Source organism: Danio rerio, chromosome 18 (genome assembly GCF_052040795.2).
Source record: "Danio rerio strain M-AB ecotype USA chromosome 18, GRCz13ab, whole genome shotgun sequence".
Lineage (NCBI taxonomy): Eukaryota > Metazoa > Chordata > Actinopteri > Cypriniformes > Danionidae > Danio > Danio rerio.
Genome location: NC_141038.1, coordinates 1,315,607 through 1,327,303, shown reverse-complemented (window position 1 = coordinate 1,327,303; position 11,697 = coordinate 1,315,607). Strand labels below are relative to the sequence as shown.

The 11,697-nt window shown below is 40.4% G+C and overlaps 1 protein-coding gene across 1 annotated transcript; it reads left to right on the top strand.

Moving 5' to 3' along the window:
- The first annotated feature begins 274 nt into the window (after nucleotides 1-274).
- rpp25b (ribonuclease P/MRP subunit p25, b) lies at nucleotides 275-8,326 on the top strand. Its single transcript, NM_001351699.2, is given in 3 exon segments — nucleotides 275-428; nucleotides 6,546-6,711; nucleotides 6,847-8,326. A coding segment is annotated over 1 exon segment (1,008 nt). The 5' UTR covers nucleotides 275-428; nucleotides 6,546-6,711; nucleotides 6,847-6,884; the 3' UTR covers nucleotides 7,893-8,326.
- Nucleotides 8,327-11,697: the final 3,371 nt, after the last annotated feature.

The window sequence follows — 11,697 nt, the reverse complement described above, 5'->3', positions numbered from 1 at the left end:
GTACAAATATATGCTTTTGAGGTACCAATATTGACCCTTTAAGTACAAATGTGTGTCTTTAAAAAAGGTACCATCCCAGTGACAGCTCACATAGAAAACATAGAGTGTAGTATGTCAAGCACTTTAAAAATCAAACGTGTTGAATTTCCCCTGATACTGGATAAAGGAATTAGTAGTTAATTTTGACTGGAAACGATGCAAAAATACTCATTAAGAATAAATTGTCAGTGTTTTCATTAATCAAGGAAGCCAAATGTAATCACAGGAGTGTTTTTCAAAGAAATCTTCTCTTTTCCTCTAGAGAATTGTGCGTTTCTGGTCCAGACAGTGCATTGGTTCGGGCTGAATGATCTGTCGTCTCTCATTGGCTCATCTGTCGTCATCTGGGACGGACCACTGAACCTGCGCTGTCTCTGCTGATAGTGTGTGTAAGTGACAGCACACACACACACACACACACACACACACACACACGCTAACCAGAACACTGACAGAGCCAAATAACCCAGCAATGAACACCTCGCATCACCGACCCGCACGCTGAGGAAATATACTGAGATCACAGCAAAGCAGAGACACGAGAAAGAGGAGAAACACATCAGGAGTAAAGCTGGTCATCAGTAGAGGAGCTTTAATGACCGCTGGGGGAGACTCTAGAGGGTTTAGAGACATTTACTTACAGTCTGCTCCTGTCAAGAGTCACATTTTACATCAAATATGTGACCCGGAAACACAAAACTAGTCTAATGTATACATTCTAAAAACATGCCTGGTCATTGTAACCCAACGTTAGGTCAGACATGGAAAACCCATTCATTATGTTAAAAAGTGGCATTTAAACTTAATTAAAATAATTAACCCAATGATTAGTTTGTTTATATTTAACATAACATTTTGTTGGTTTCAACCAGTGTTTTGCCCATGTTTGACCCATTGTTTTGCCCCAATGTTTTGCCCATGTTTGCCCCAATGTTTTGCCCATGTTTGACCCAATGTTTTGCCCATGTTTGACCCAATGTTTTGCCCATGTTTGACCCAATGTTTTGCTCATGTTTGCCCCAATGTTTTGCCCATGTTCGAACCAATGTTTTGCCCCATTGTTTTGCCCATGTTTGCCCCAATGTTTTGCTCATGTTTGCCCCAATGTTTTGCCCATGTTCGAACCAATGTTTTGCCCCATTGTTTTGCCCATGTTTCACCCAATGTTTTGCTCATGTTTGCCCCAATGTTTTGTCCATGTTTGACCCAATGTTTTGCTCATGTTTGCCCCAATGTTTTGTCCATGTTCGAACCAATGTTTTCCCCATTGTTTTGCCCATGTTTGACCCAATGTTTTGCCCATGTTTGACCCAATGTTTTGCTCATGTTTGCCCCAATGTTTTGCCCATGTTTGACCCAATGTTTTTCCCATGTTTGACCCAATGTTTTGCTCATGTTTGCCCCAATGTTTTGCCCATGTTCGAACCAATGTTTTGCCCCATTGTTTTGCCCATGTTTGCCCCAATGTTTTGCTCATGTTTGCCCCAATGTTTTGCCCATGTTCGAACCAATGTTTTGCCCCATTGTTTTGCCCATGTTTCACCCAATGTTTTGCTCATGTTTGCCCCAATGTTTTGCCCATGTTTGACCCAATGTTTTGCTCATGTTTGCCCCAATGTTTTGTCCATGTTTGACCCAATGTTTTGCTCATGTTTGCCCCAATGTTTTGTCCATGTTCGAACCAATGTTTTCCCCACTGTTTTGCCCATGTTTGACCCAATGTTTTGCCCATGTTTGACCCAATGTTTTGCTCATGTTTGCCCCAATGTTTTGCCCATGTTTGACCCAATGTTTTGCCCATGTTTGCCCCAATGTTTTGCTCATGTTTGCCCCAATGTTTTGTCCATGTTCGAACCAATGTTTTCCCCATTGTTTTGCCCATGTTTCACCCAATGTTTTGCTCATGTTTGCCCCAATGTTTTGCCCATGTTCGAACCAATGTTTTGCCCCATTGTTTTGCCCATGTTTCACCCAATGATTTGCCCATGTTTTACCCATTGTTTTGACCCAATGTTTTGCCTATGCTTGACCCAATGTTTTGCCCCAAGGTTTTGCCCATGTTTGATTCAATGTTTTGCCCATGTTTGCTCCAATGTTTTGCCCATGTTTTGACCCAATGTTTTGCCCATGTTTGACCCAATGTTTTGCTCATGTTTGCCCCAATGTTTTGCCCATGTTCGAACCAATGTTTTGCCCCATTGTTTTGCCCATGTTTGCCCCAATGTTTTGCTCATGTTTGCCCCAATGTTTTGCCCATGTTCGAACCAATGTTTTGCCCCATTGTTTTGCCCATGTTTCACCCAATGTTTTGCTCATGTTTGCCCCAATGTTTTGTCCATGTTTGACCCAATGTTTTGCTCATGTTTGCCCCAATGTTTTGTCCATGTTCGAACCAATGTTTTCCCCATTGTTTTGCCCATGTTTGACCCAATGTTTTGCCCATGTTTGACCCAATGTTTTGCTCATGTTTGCCCCAATGTTTTGCCCATGTTTGACCCAATGTTTTTCCCATGTTTGACCCAATGTTTTGCTCATGTTTGCCCCAATGTTTTGCCCATGTTCGAACCAATGTTTTGCCCCATTGTTTTGCCCATGTTTGCCCCAATGTTTTGCTCATGTTTGCCCCAATGTTTTGCCCATGTTCGAACCAATGTTTTGCCCCATTGTTTTGCCCATGTTTCACCCAATGTTTTGCTCATGTTTGCCCCAATGTTTTGCCCATGTTTGACCCAATGTTTTGCTCATGTTTGCCCCAATGTTTTGTCCATGTTTGACCCAATGTTTTGCTCATGTTTGCCCCAATGTTTTGTCCATGTTCGAACCAATGTTTTCCCCATTGTTTTGCCCATGTTTGACCCAATGTTTTGCCCATGTTTGACCCAATGTTTTGCTCATGTTTGCCCCAATGTTTTGCCCATGTTTGACCCAATGTTTTGCCCATGTTTGCCCCAATGTTTTGCTCATGTTTGCCCCAATGTTTTGTCCATGTTCGAACCAATGTTTTCCCCATTGTTTTGCCCATGTTTCACCCAATGTTTTGCTCATGTTTGCCCCAATGTTTTGCCCATGTTCGAACCAATGTTTTGCCCCATTGTTTTGCCCATGTTTCACCCAATGATTTGCCCATGTTTTACCCATTGTTTTGACCCAATGTTTTGCCTATGCTTGACCCAATGTTTTGCCCCAAGGTTTTGCCCATGTTTGATTCAATGTTTTGCCCATGTTTGCTCCAATGTTTTGCCCATGTTTTGACCCAATGTTTTACCCATGTCTGACCCAATGTTTTGCCCTAATATTTTGCCCATGTTTTGCCCATGTTTGACCCAATAATTTGCCCCTACATTTTGCCTATGTTTGATTCAATGTTTTGCCCCAATATTTTGCCCACATTTGAACCAACATTTTGCCCCAATATTTTGGCCACATTAAAACCAATGTTTTGCCCAATTATTTTGCCCATGTTTGAACTAATATTTTGACCATGTTTGACACAGTGTTTTGCCTATGTTTAACCTATTGTTTTGCCCATGTTTGAACCAATATTTTGACCATGTTTCAACCAATGTTTTGCTCCATTTTTTGCCCCAGTGTTGCCCATGTTTTGTCCCCGTTTGAACCAATGTTTTGCCACTTTATCCATTTTGACTTAGTATTTTGACTTTTTTTACTTGTGTAAAACGCTTATTAAATTTAAGAATTGATATTGGGATTAGAAATAAGAAAATAAGAATAAGAAAAAATAAATAAATAAGCAAAGCGTTTTTAAAATGAACTGATAAAAAACAAATGCAATATATAAGAAGTTTGAGATAAGAGCATCCAAGGAATGCATTACTGTGCATAAATGAGCTTTATAGTGGGAAAGAGCATCACGTTAAGCTCATTTCTGATCACAGGTTAATTAAAGATGGATTAAAGGATGGAAAGAACAGCAGAGATGTTGCTGAATAACTCAAGTGTGCGCAGGTGATAAAAAGCCATTTTATTGTGTCCGTCTGGATGGATCTCTCCTGTATGAAGAGCATTAACATCACATTATGCAGATGTAATGGCCAAATGCATGTGGAGGATAAAGGCCAATCACAGCGCATTTACAGCCTGACTTTCATCTGCTCTGTGAAGGAGCTTTTCAATTAGATTGCAGCTAATTTCATTCACACTTTCAGAAAATGTCTTTGGCTCTGTGTTCCAGAACTGTGGTTTAATTGTCAGCGTTCCTCTAGTTGCTGCCGGACGTCCTTTAAACACATCAGCACTGGAGCTTTAGGGGATCTGGGCTGATTTATTAAAGGTACAGGGCTGTCTGCTGAGTTTAGCATACGCTTGATGTTACAGTTATTCTTGATTGCTTTGAGCTGGTTAAAGACATTAGCATCCACTCAATTTTCATCAGCACTATACTAGTTGTGTTTCTGTTTACGGCCACAGTTTGAAAAAAATGAACGTCATGTATTGTTAAAAAATGCTTTAAAGCCTTTCTTATTCTGGATCCAATTCATTGCAAAAAGGCAAATTTGACACTGCCTCTATAAAGAATGTCAATAAATGGCTCTGATGATAAATGAGCAGCAATGGAGGCAATTCAGGGTTGTGTATTGTGGATGTTGCTGTCCGTTGTGTAAGAATTGTTTGAAAGAGCTCTTATACGTGTTTGCAAGTCATGTTGAATGAAGGCGAAATTGTTTAAACCAATGTTTGACCTTGTTTGAACCAATGTTTTGCCCATGTTTGAACCAATGTTTTGCCCATGTTTGAACCAATGTTTTGCCCATGTTTGAACCAATGTTTTGCCCATGTTTGACCCAATGTTTTGCCCATGTTTGACCCAATGTTTTGCCCATGTTTGAACCAATGTTTTGCCCATGTTTGAACCAATGTTTTGCCCATGTTTGAACCAATGTTTTGCCCATGTTTGACCCAATGTTTTGCCCATGTTTGACCCAATGTTTTGCCCATGTTTGACCCAATGTTTTGCCCATGTTTGACCCAAAGTTTTGCCCATGTTTTGGCCAGTTGTTTTGCACCTTTGACCCAATGTTTTGCACATGTTTGACCCAATGTTTTGCCCATGTTTTGGCCAGTTGTTTTGCACCTTTGACCCAATGTTTTGCCCATGTTTGACTCAATGTTTTGCCCATGTTTGAATCAATGTTTTGCCCATGTTTGACCCAATGTTTTGCCCATGTTTTGGCCAGTTGTTTTGCACCTTTGACCTAATGTTTTGCACATGTTTGACCCCATGTTTTGGCCAGCTGTTTTGCACCTTTGACCCAATGTTTTGTTCATGTTTGACCAAATGTTTTGACCATTTTTTGCCCTATTGTTTTGCCCATGTTTGACCCAATTTTTTTCCCAATGATTTGCCCCTACATTTTGCCTACGTTTGATTCAGTGTTTTGCCCATGTTTGAATCGATGTTTTGCCTATGTTTTGCCAATGGTTTGCTCCAATGTTTTGCCCATGTTTGACCCAATGTTTTGCTCCAATGTTGTGCCCATGTTTTGCCCAAATATTTGCCCTTTTTGACTCAATGTTTTGCCCTAATATTTTGCCCATGTTTGACCCAATGATTTTCCACTACGTTTTGCCTATGTTTGATTTAATGTTTTGCCCATGTTTGAAATAATATTTTGCCTATGTTTGCCCCAATGTTTTGCCCCAATATTTTGCCCACCTTTGAACTAATGTTTTGCCACAATGTTTTGCCCATGTTTATTTCATTGTTTTGTCCCTGTTTGAACCAATGTTTTGCCTCTTTATCTATTTTGACTTTTTTGCTTGTGTAAAACACTTCTTGATTAAAGAATTGATATTTGGATTAGAAATGATACAAAAACTCTAAATAAGAAAAGTGTTTTTAAAATGAACTGATAAAAAACAAATGCAATATATAAGAAGTTTGAGATAAGAGCATCCAAGAAATGCATTACTGTGCATAAATGAGCTTTATAGTGGGAAAGAGCATCACGTTAAGCTCATTTCTGATCACAGGTTAATTAAAGATGGATTAAAGGATGGAAAGAACAGCAGAGATGTTGCTGAATAACTCAAGTGTGCGCAGGTGATAAGAAGCCATTTGATTGTGTCCGTCTAAATGGATCTCTCCTGTATGAAGAGCATTAACATCACATTTTACAGATGTAATGGCCAAATGAGACGGCGCCCTCCATTTGGTTTGTCATATGAAAATGTACAACAACGCATTCCATAAGTAAAGTATCTCAGATTTAAATACAAATGGAGACAGCTCCCTCTACTGGATTTGACATCAGAAACTGCACAGAAGTGTAACCGGAGCAACTTATTTTACGTACTGAAGAAATATAGCCTGAGGCATGTATCTCCAGTCAGCCTGGGTTGATTTATTTTCCATTTTCAACAGAAGAATAGATCCCACCATCAACAGATTCCTAAACAAGTGTTGATTTGAGGTTACTGTTGCTTTAAGAAAGCAACCCCCCCCCTCTCTCTCTCTTTCTCTCTCTTTCTCTCTCTCTCTCATCCAGCATTTACGAGGCAGCACAAGTCTCCACTGAGGAACAGAGGGACTCCAGCAGCGCATGAGGAGGAAAATCTCAGCGTAAGACAGCAGATTCACTCCAGCGAGAGCAGATCCACAAACAGAAGAGCACATCAGCTGAGAGCGCAGACACAGAGACAGCAGCGACAGAAGTAAGTGCACTCAAAATCCAGCAATCAGCACATCAATCCAAAAAAAGTTGCATGGATGCTGCATTGAGGAGACACGTGGGTAAATCCCAGCACTTTTCAGACTGAGACCCGTGCTGTGTTTTGTAATGTAATTAGATCCTGATAATGATTACGAATCACTCTTAAGTCCAATAATGGAGCTGTCCGGCTCCGCAAACCTCCAGCTCAACAATTCTGCGGGCTTTAAGCGAGTGTGTCGGCTGGAGGACGAGCTCTGCTGTCCGTTCCCCAACCTCACTGCCGGCGTGCTGGAGATGAGAGTCAAAGAAGGCAGTAAAATCCGCAATCTGATGGGCTTCTCCATGGCGCGGATGCAAGACGGAGCCGCACTCCGACAGGTGGTGTTCAGTGGCTCCGGACGCGCAGTCACCAAAACCATCACCTGTGCTGAGATCATGAAGAGGAAGATGCCGGGACTCCATCAGATCAGCAAACTGCAGTACCGGGGCCTGCGGGAGGTCTGGGAGAGCCAGGACAGAGGAGACGCCCAGGTGACAGTGCACCGGACACTGCCCTCCATCAGCATCCTGCTCTCCAAGGACCCTCTGGACCCGCTGGAGCCTGGGTACCAGCCGCCAGAGGACCACCAAGACCTGCTGGAGCCTGGAAATCAGTCACTAAAGCAGGATCTGCTGGAGCCTGGGTACCAGCCATTAAAGGACACCAAGGACCTGCTAGAGCCTGGGTATCAGCCACTAAAGAGTCCCAAGCACCTGCTGGACCCCAGGTTTCAGGTGATAAAGGACCCCAAGAACCTGCTGGAGCCTGGGTCCCAGCCTCCAAAAAATCAGGATGGGCTGGATCCTGGGTACCAGCTGATAAAGGACCCCAAGAACTTGCTAGAGCCCAGATACCAGCCGCTGAAGGACACCAAAGACTCGCTGGAGCCCAGGTTTCAGTTGATAAAGGACCCCAAGAATCTGCTGGAGCCCAGGTACCAGCCAATAAAGGACACCAAGGACCTGATGGACTCCAGGTATCAGCTTTTAAAGGACCCCAAGGACCCACTGGAGGCCAGGTATCAGCTGATAAAGGACCCCAAGCAGCGGCTGGAGCCCGGGTACCAGCATCCACTGAAGAGATCTGGAGAACCATCTGCTGACTGTCTGCTGGAGCCGCAGGTGAAGAGAGTGTGTGTTTGAGGATGAGGAGTGTGTTCCAGATCCGCTTAAGAACTGTTAAAGTGAGACTCAAAATTGTGACTTTCAGCTTTCATTTATTGGGATTTAAGCAATCTTTCACAGGCATTGCAGTCGTTGTTCTTCATTTAAAATGTTTTTTTTTTTTAATTTCCAGCACAAATATTTAAACATTTTTTAATTAAGATGCATGTATTGGAAAAGCGAAATGAAGCAATTTCCCCTCTTAAATCTTTCAATTGTGATTTTCAGCATTTTGGCTCATTTTTGACGCAGTAATAAAATGTTCGTCATTTTGCTTCTCAATTAGCTTGACTTATGAAAATGCAGATGTACATCGCTGTATTGATTTTGTGCGTACAACATCACTTACTTGATCGATTCAGACAAGCAATCCAACTAAATGCATTAATTGATTAAAAAAAACTAATAAAGCACCCTCCAAGTGCAGTGTAATTTATGGACAAATCTGGGAAATATCCTTAAAATCAGACTCAAAACCTTGACTTTCAGCATCCATGATCATTTCATAATTAACCACTCATTGGCATTGAGGCCATCAGGAATCTTTAACAGTTGCACAAAAGGCTCTTCAAGTCGAAATGTGTGTTTTATCCTCTGTGTTTTGGGTTTTTTAACATTTAAACATTTCTTAGACCAAGATACATTTAATAAAAATGAAAACTGTAATTAGCTGATGCTTATTGAAGATGAAGTAAAGATGTATCAAAATGAAATGAGTTTGTTTGAAATTAACCTCCCAGGTTAGACTCATATAGACTCGTAAGTGTATTGCATTTTTTCATAAAATCATAATGTTCATAAATGTTAATAATTTCGCTTCTCAAAGAGCTATATGTCTATTTAAGAGTAGAGAATTGAGGCTAAAAGGTTTTTCAGATTGTTAAAAAAAATAAAAATTGCACTTTTAAATAATATTTAAGAAATATAAAGTTATTTTGCATTGTTGCATTGTTTTCTGTGTGCAGATTAGCTGTATTGATTTTGTGCATACAACATCACTTATTGGATCTAATCAGACAAGCATTCCCACTGAATGCACGAATTGATGAAAAAAACGAATAAAAGCACCGGCTGAATGCAGCGTAACTCAAACACTATACAAGCTCAAATAATAGCAATCAGTTCATTCATTCATTTACCTTCGGCTTATTCCCTCTATTCATCAAGGGTCGCCACAGCGGAATGAACCACCAGCTCATCCAGCATATGTTTCAGACAGCGGATGCCCTTCCAGCTGCAACCCAGTACTGGGAAACACCCATACACACTGATTCACACAATCACTCGTACACTATGGAAAATTTAGTTCATTAGTTCCCCTATAGCGCATGTGTTTGGACTGTGGGGGAAACAAGAGCACCCGGAGGAAACCCACACCAACACGGGGAGAACATGCAAACTCCACACAGAAACACCAACTGACCCTGCCGGGATTTGATCCAGTGACTTTCTTGCTGTGAGGCCACAGTGCTAACCACTGAGCCACCGTGAAATGAACGCCGTAATGAAATGTGATGTATATATGCAAGTGCATACATGACATTCAAGTTCATTTTTGAAATTGACACAAATGAGGCGGCATGGTGGCTCACTGGTTAGCACTGTGGCTTCAAAGCAAGAAGGTTGCTGGTTCGAGTCCCAGCTGGGTCAGTTAACATTTCAGTGGGGAGTTAGCATGTTCTACAGCCCAAACACATGCACTTTAGGGGAATTGATGAACTACATTGGTCAAAGTGAATGAGTGTGTGTGTGTGTGTGTGTGTGTGTGTGTGTGTGTGTGTGTGTGTGTGTGTGTGTGTGAATGTGTATGGGTGTTTCCTAGTACTTGGTTGTGGCTTGGTTGTCCACTGTTTTAACATATGCTGGAATAGTAGGCGGTTCATTCCGCTGTGATGACCCCTGATGAATAAAGGGACTAAGCTGAAGGAAAACGAATGAATGAAAATGTCATAAATGCAACATGTATTTCAAAATATGGCAAAAAATGTCTGCTTACATATTTTTTTCATCCATTGGAATTACCAATATGTAGATTTGTTTTGAAATACAATGCATATATGTGTATATATGTTCATTTATTTAAAAACTTGTTGAAGTCATTATTCACCCCCCCCCCCCTGTTTTCTGTTTAACTGAGAGCAGATTTCTCCAGCACATTTCTAATCATAATAGTGTTAATAACTCATCTCTAATAACTGATTTATTTTTTTCTTTGCCATGATGACAGTAAATAATATTAGACTAGATATTCTGACATTTGACATTTAAAGGCTTCACTAGGTTAATTAGGGTAACTAGGCAGGTTAGGGTAATTAGGCAAGTTAAGTTGTAACGATGGTTTGTTCTGTAGATTATCGAAAAAAATTTGCCTAAAGGGGCTAATAATATTGACATTAAAATGGTGTTTAAAAAATTAAAAACTGCTTTTTTTCTAGCCGAAATAAAACAAATAAGACTTTCTCCAGAAGAAAAAATATTATCAGACATGCTGTGAACATTTCCTGAATCTGTTAAACATCATTTGGGAAACATTTCAAAAAGAAAAAAATCAAAGGGGGGCGAATAATTTTGACGTCAACTATATATCTATATCCAATGACTGAAAAAATGCCAATATTTCTAAATATATGTTGCATATGTGACATTTTATATATGCAAAATCCAAATGTAAAGTTTTATGTCCTATACATAATTTATATTAATTGCAATACACCATATTTCTGGAACTGATGACCAATTATTCATCATTTTTATTTGCTTTATTTTCATGTATTTTATTCCAAATCTCAAATAAACTATTACAGTCATATTTTTTCACCCTCCTGTGAATATTTTTTTTTCAAATATTTCCTAATTGATATTTAAAAGACAGCGACGTGGTGGCGCAGTAGGTAGTGCTGTCGCCTCACAGCAAGAAGGTCGCTGGTTCGAGCCTCGGCTTGATCAGTCTGCATTTCTGTGTGGAGTTTGCATGTTCTGCCTGCGTTCGCATGGGTTTCCTCCGGGTGCTCCGGTTTCCCCCACAGTCCAAACACATGAGCTATAGGGGATTTGGGTAAGCTAAATTATCCATAGTGTATGAGTGTTCATAAATGTGTACAATTGTTTCCCAGTGATGGGTTTTAGCAGAAAGGGCAGCAACTTTGTAAAACATGTGCTGGATTAGTTGGCGGTTCATTCTGCTGTGGTGACCCCAGATTAACAAAGGGACTAAGCTGAAAACAAAATGAATGAATGAATGTAAATATTATTAGCCCTCTTAAGCAATAGAAATGTTGGATTGTCTACAGAACAAACCACTGTTATACAATAACTTGCCTAATTACCCTAACTTTACCTTAATTACCCCAGATAAGCCTTTAAATGTCACTTTAAGCTGAACACTAGTGTCTTGAAGAACATCTAGTCTAATATTATTTACTGTCATGATGACAAAGAGAAAATAAATCAGTTATTAGAGATGTGTTATTAAAACTATTATGTTTAGAAACGTGTTAATAAAAATCTTCTCTCCGTTAAACAGAAATTGGGGGAAATTGTGTAGCTTCAGCTGTGTCCTCATGAAGGTTATGTGTAAATAAAGCGTTCGCTCCTGGTGTTTTCCTGTCTTCTTAACCGCACAGAAAGTGCCGCCGTCTGCAACTTTCCTGTGATGAGTTCAAGCTCTTTCATCCGGACAAAACGCTCGGCTCACAGCATCACAGCGGTGGATCCTGATAAATGTCTTTTGAGGGGATTTGTTTGAGGGACAGTTGATTTAATTACTTTCATTCACTCTGATAAG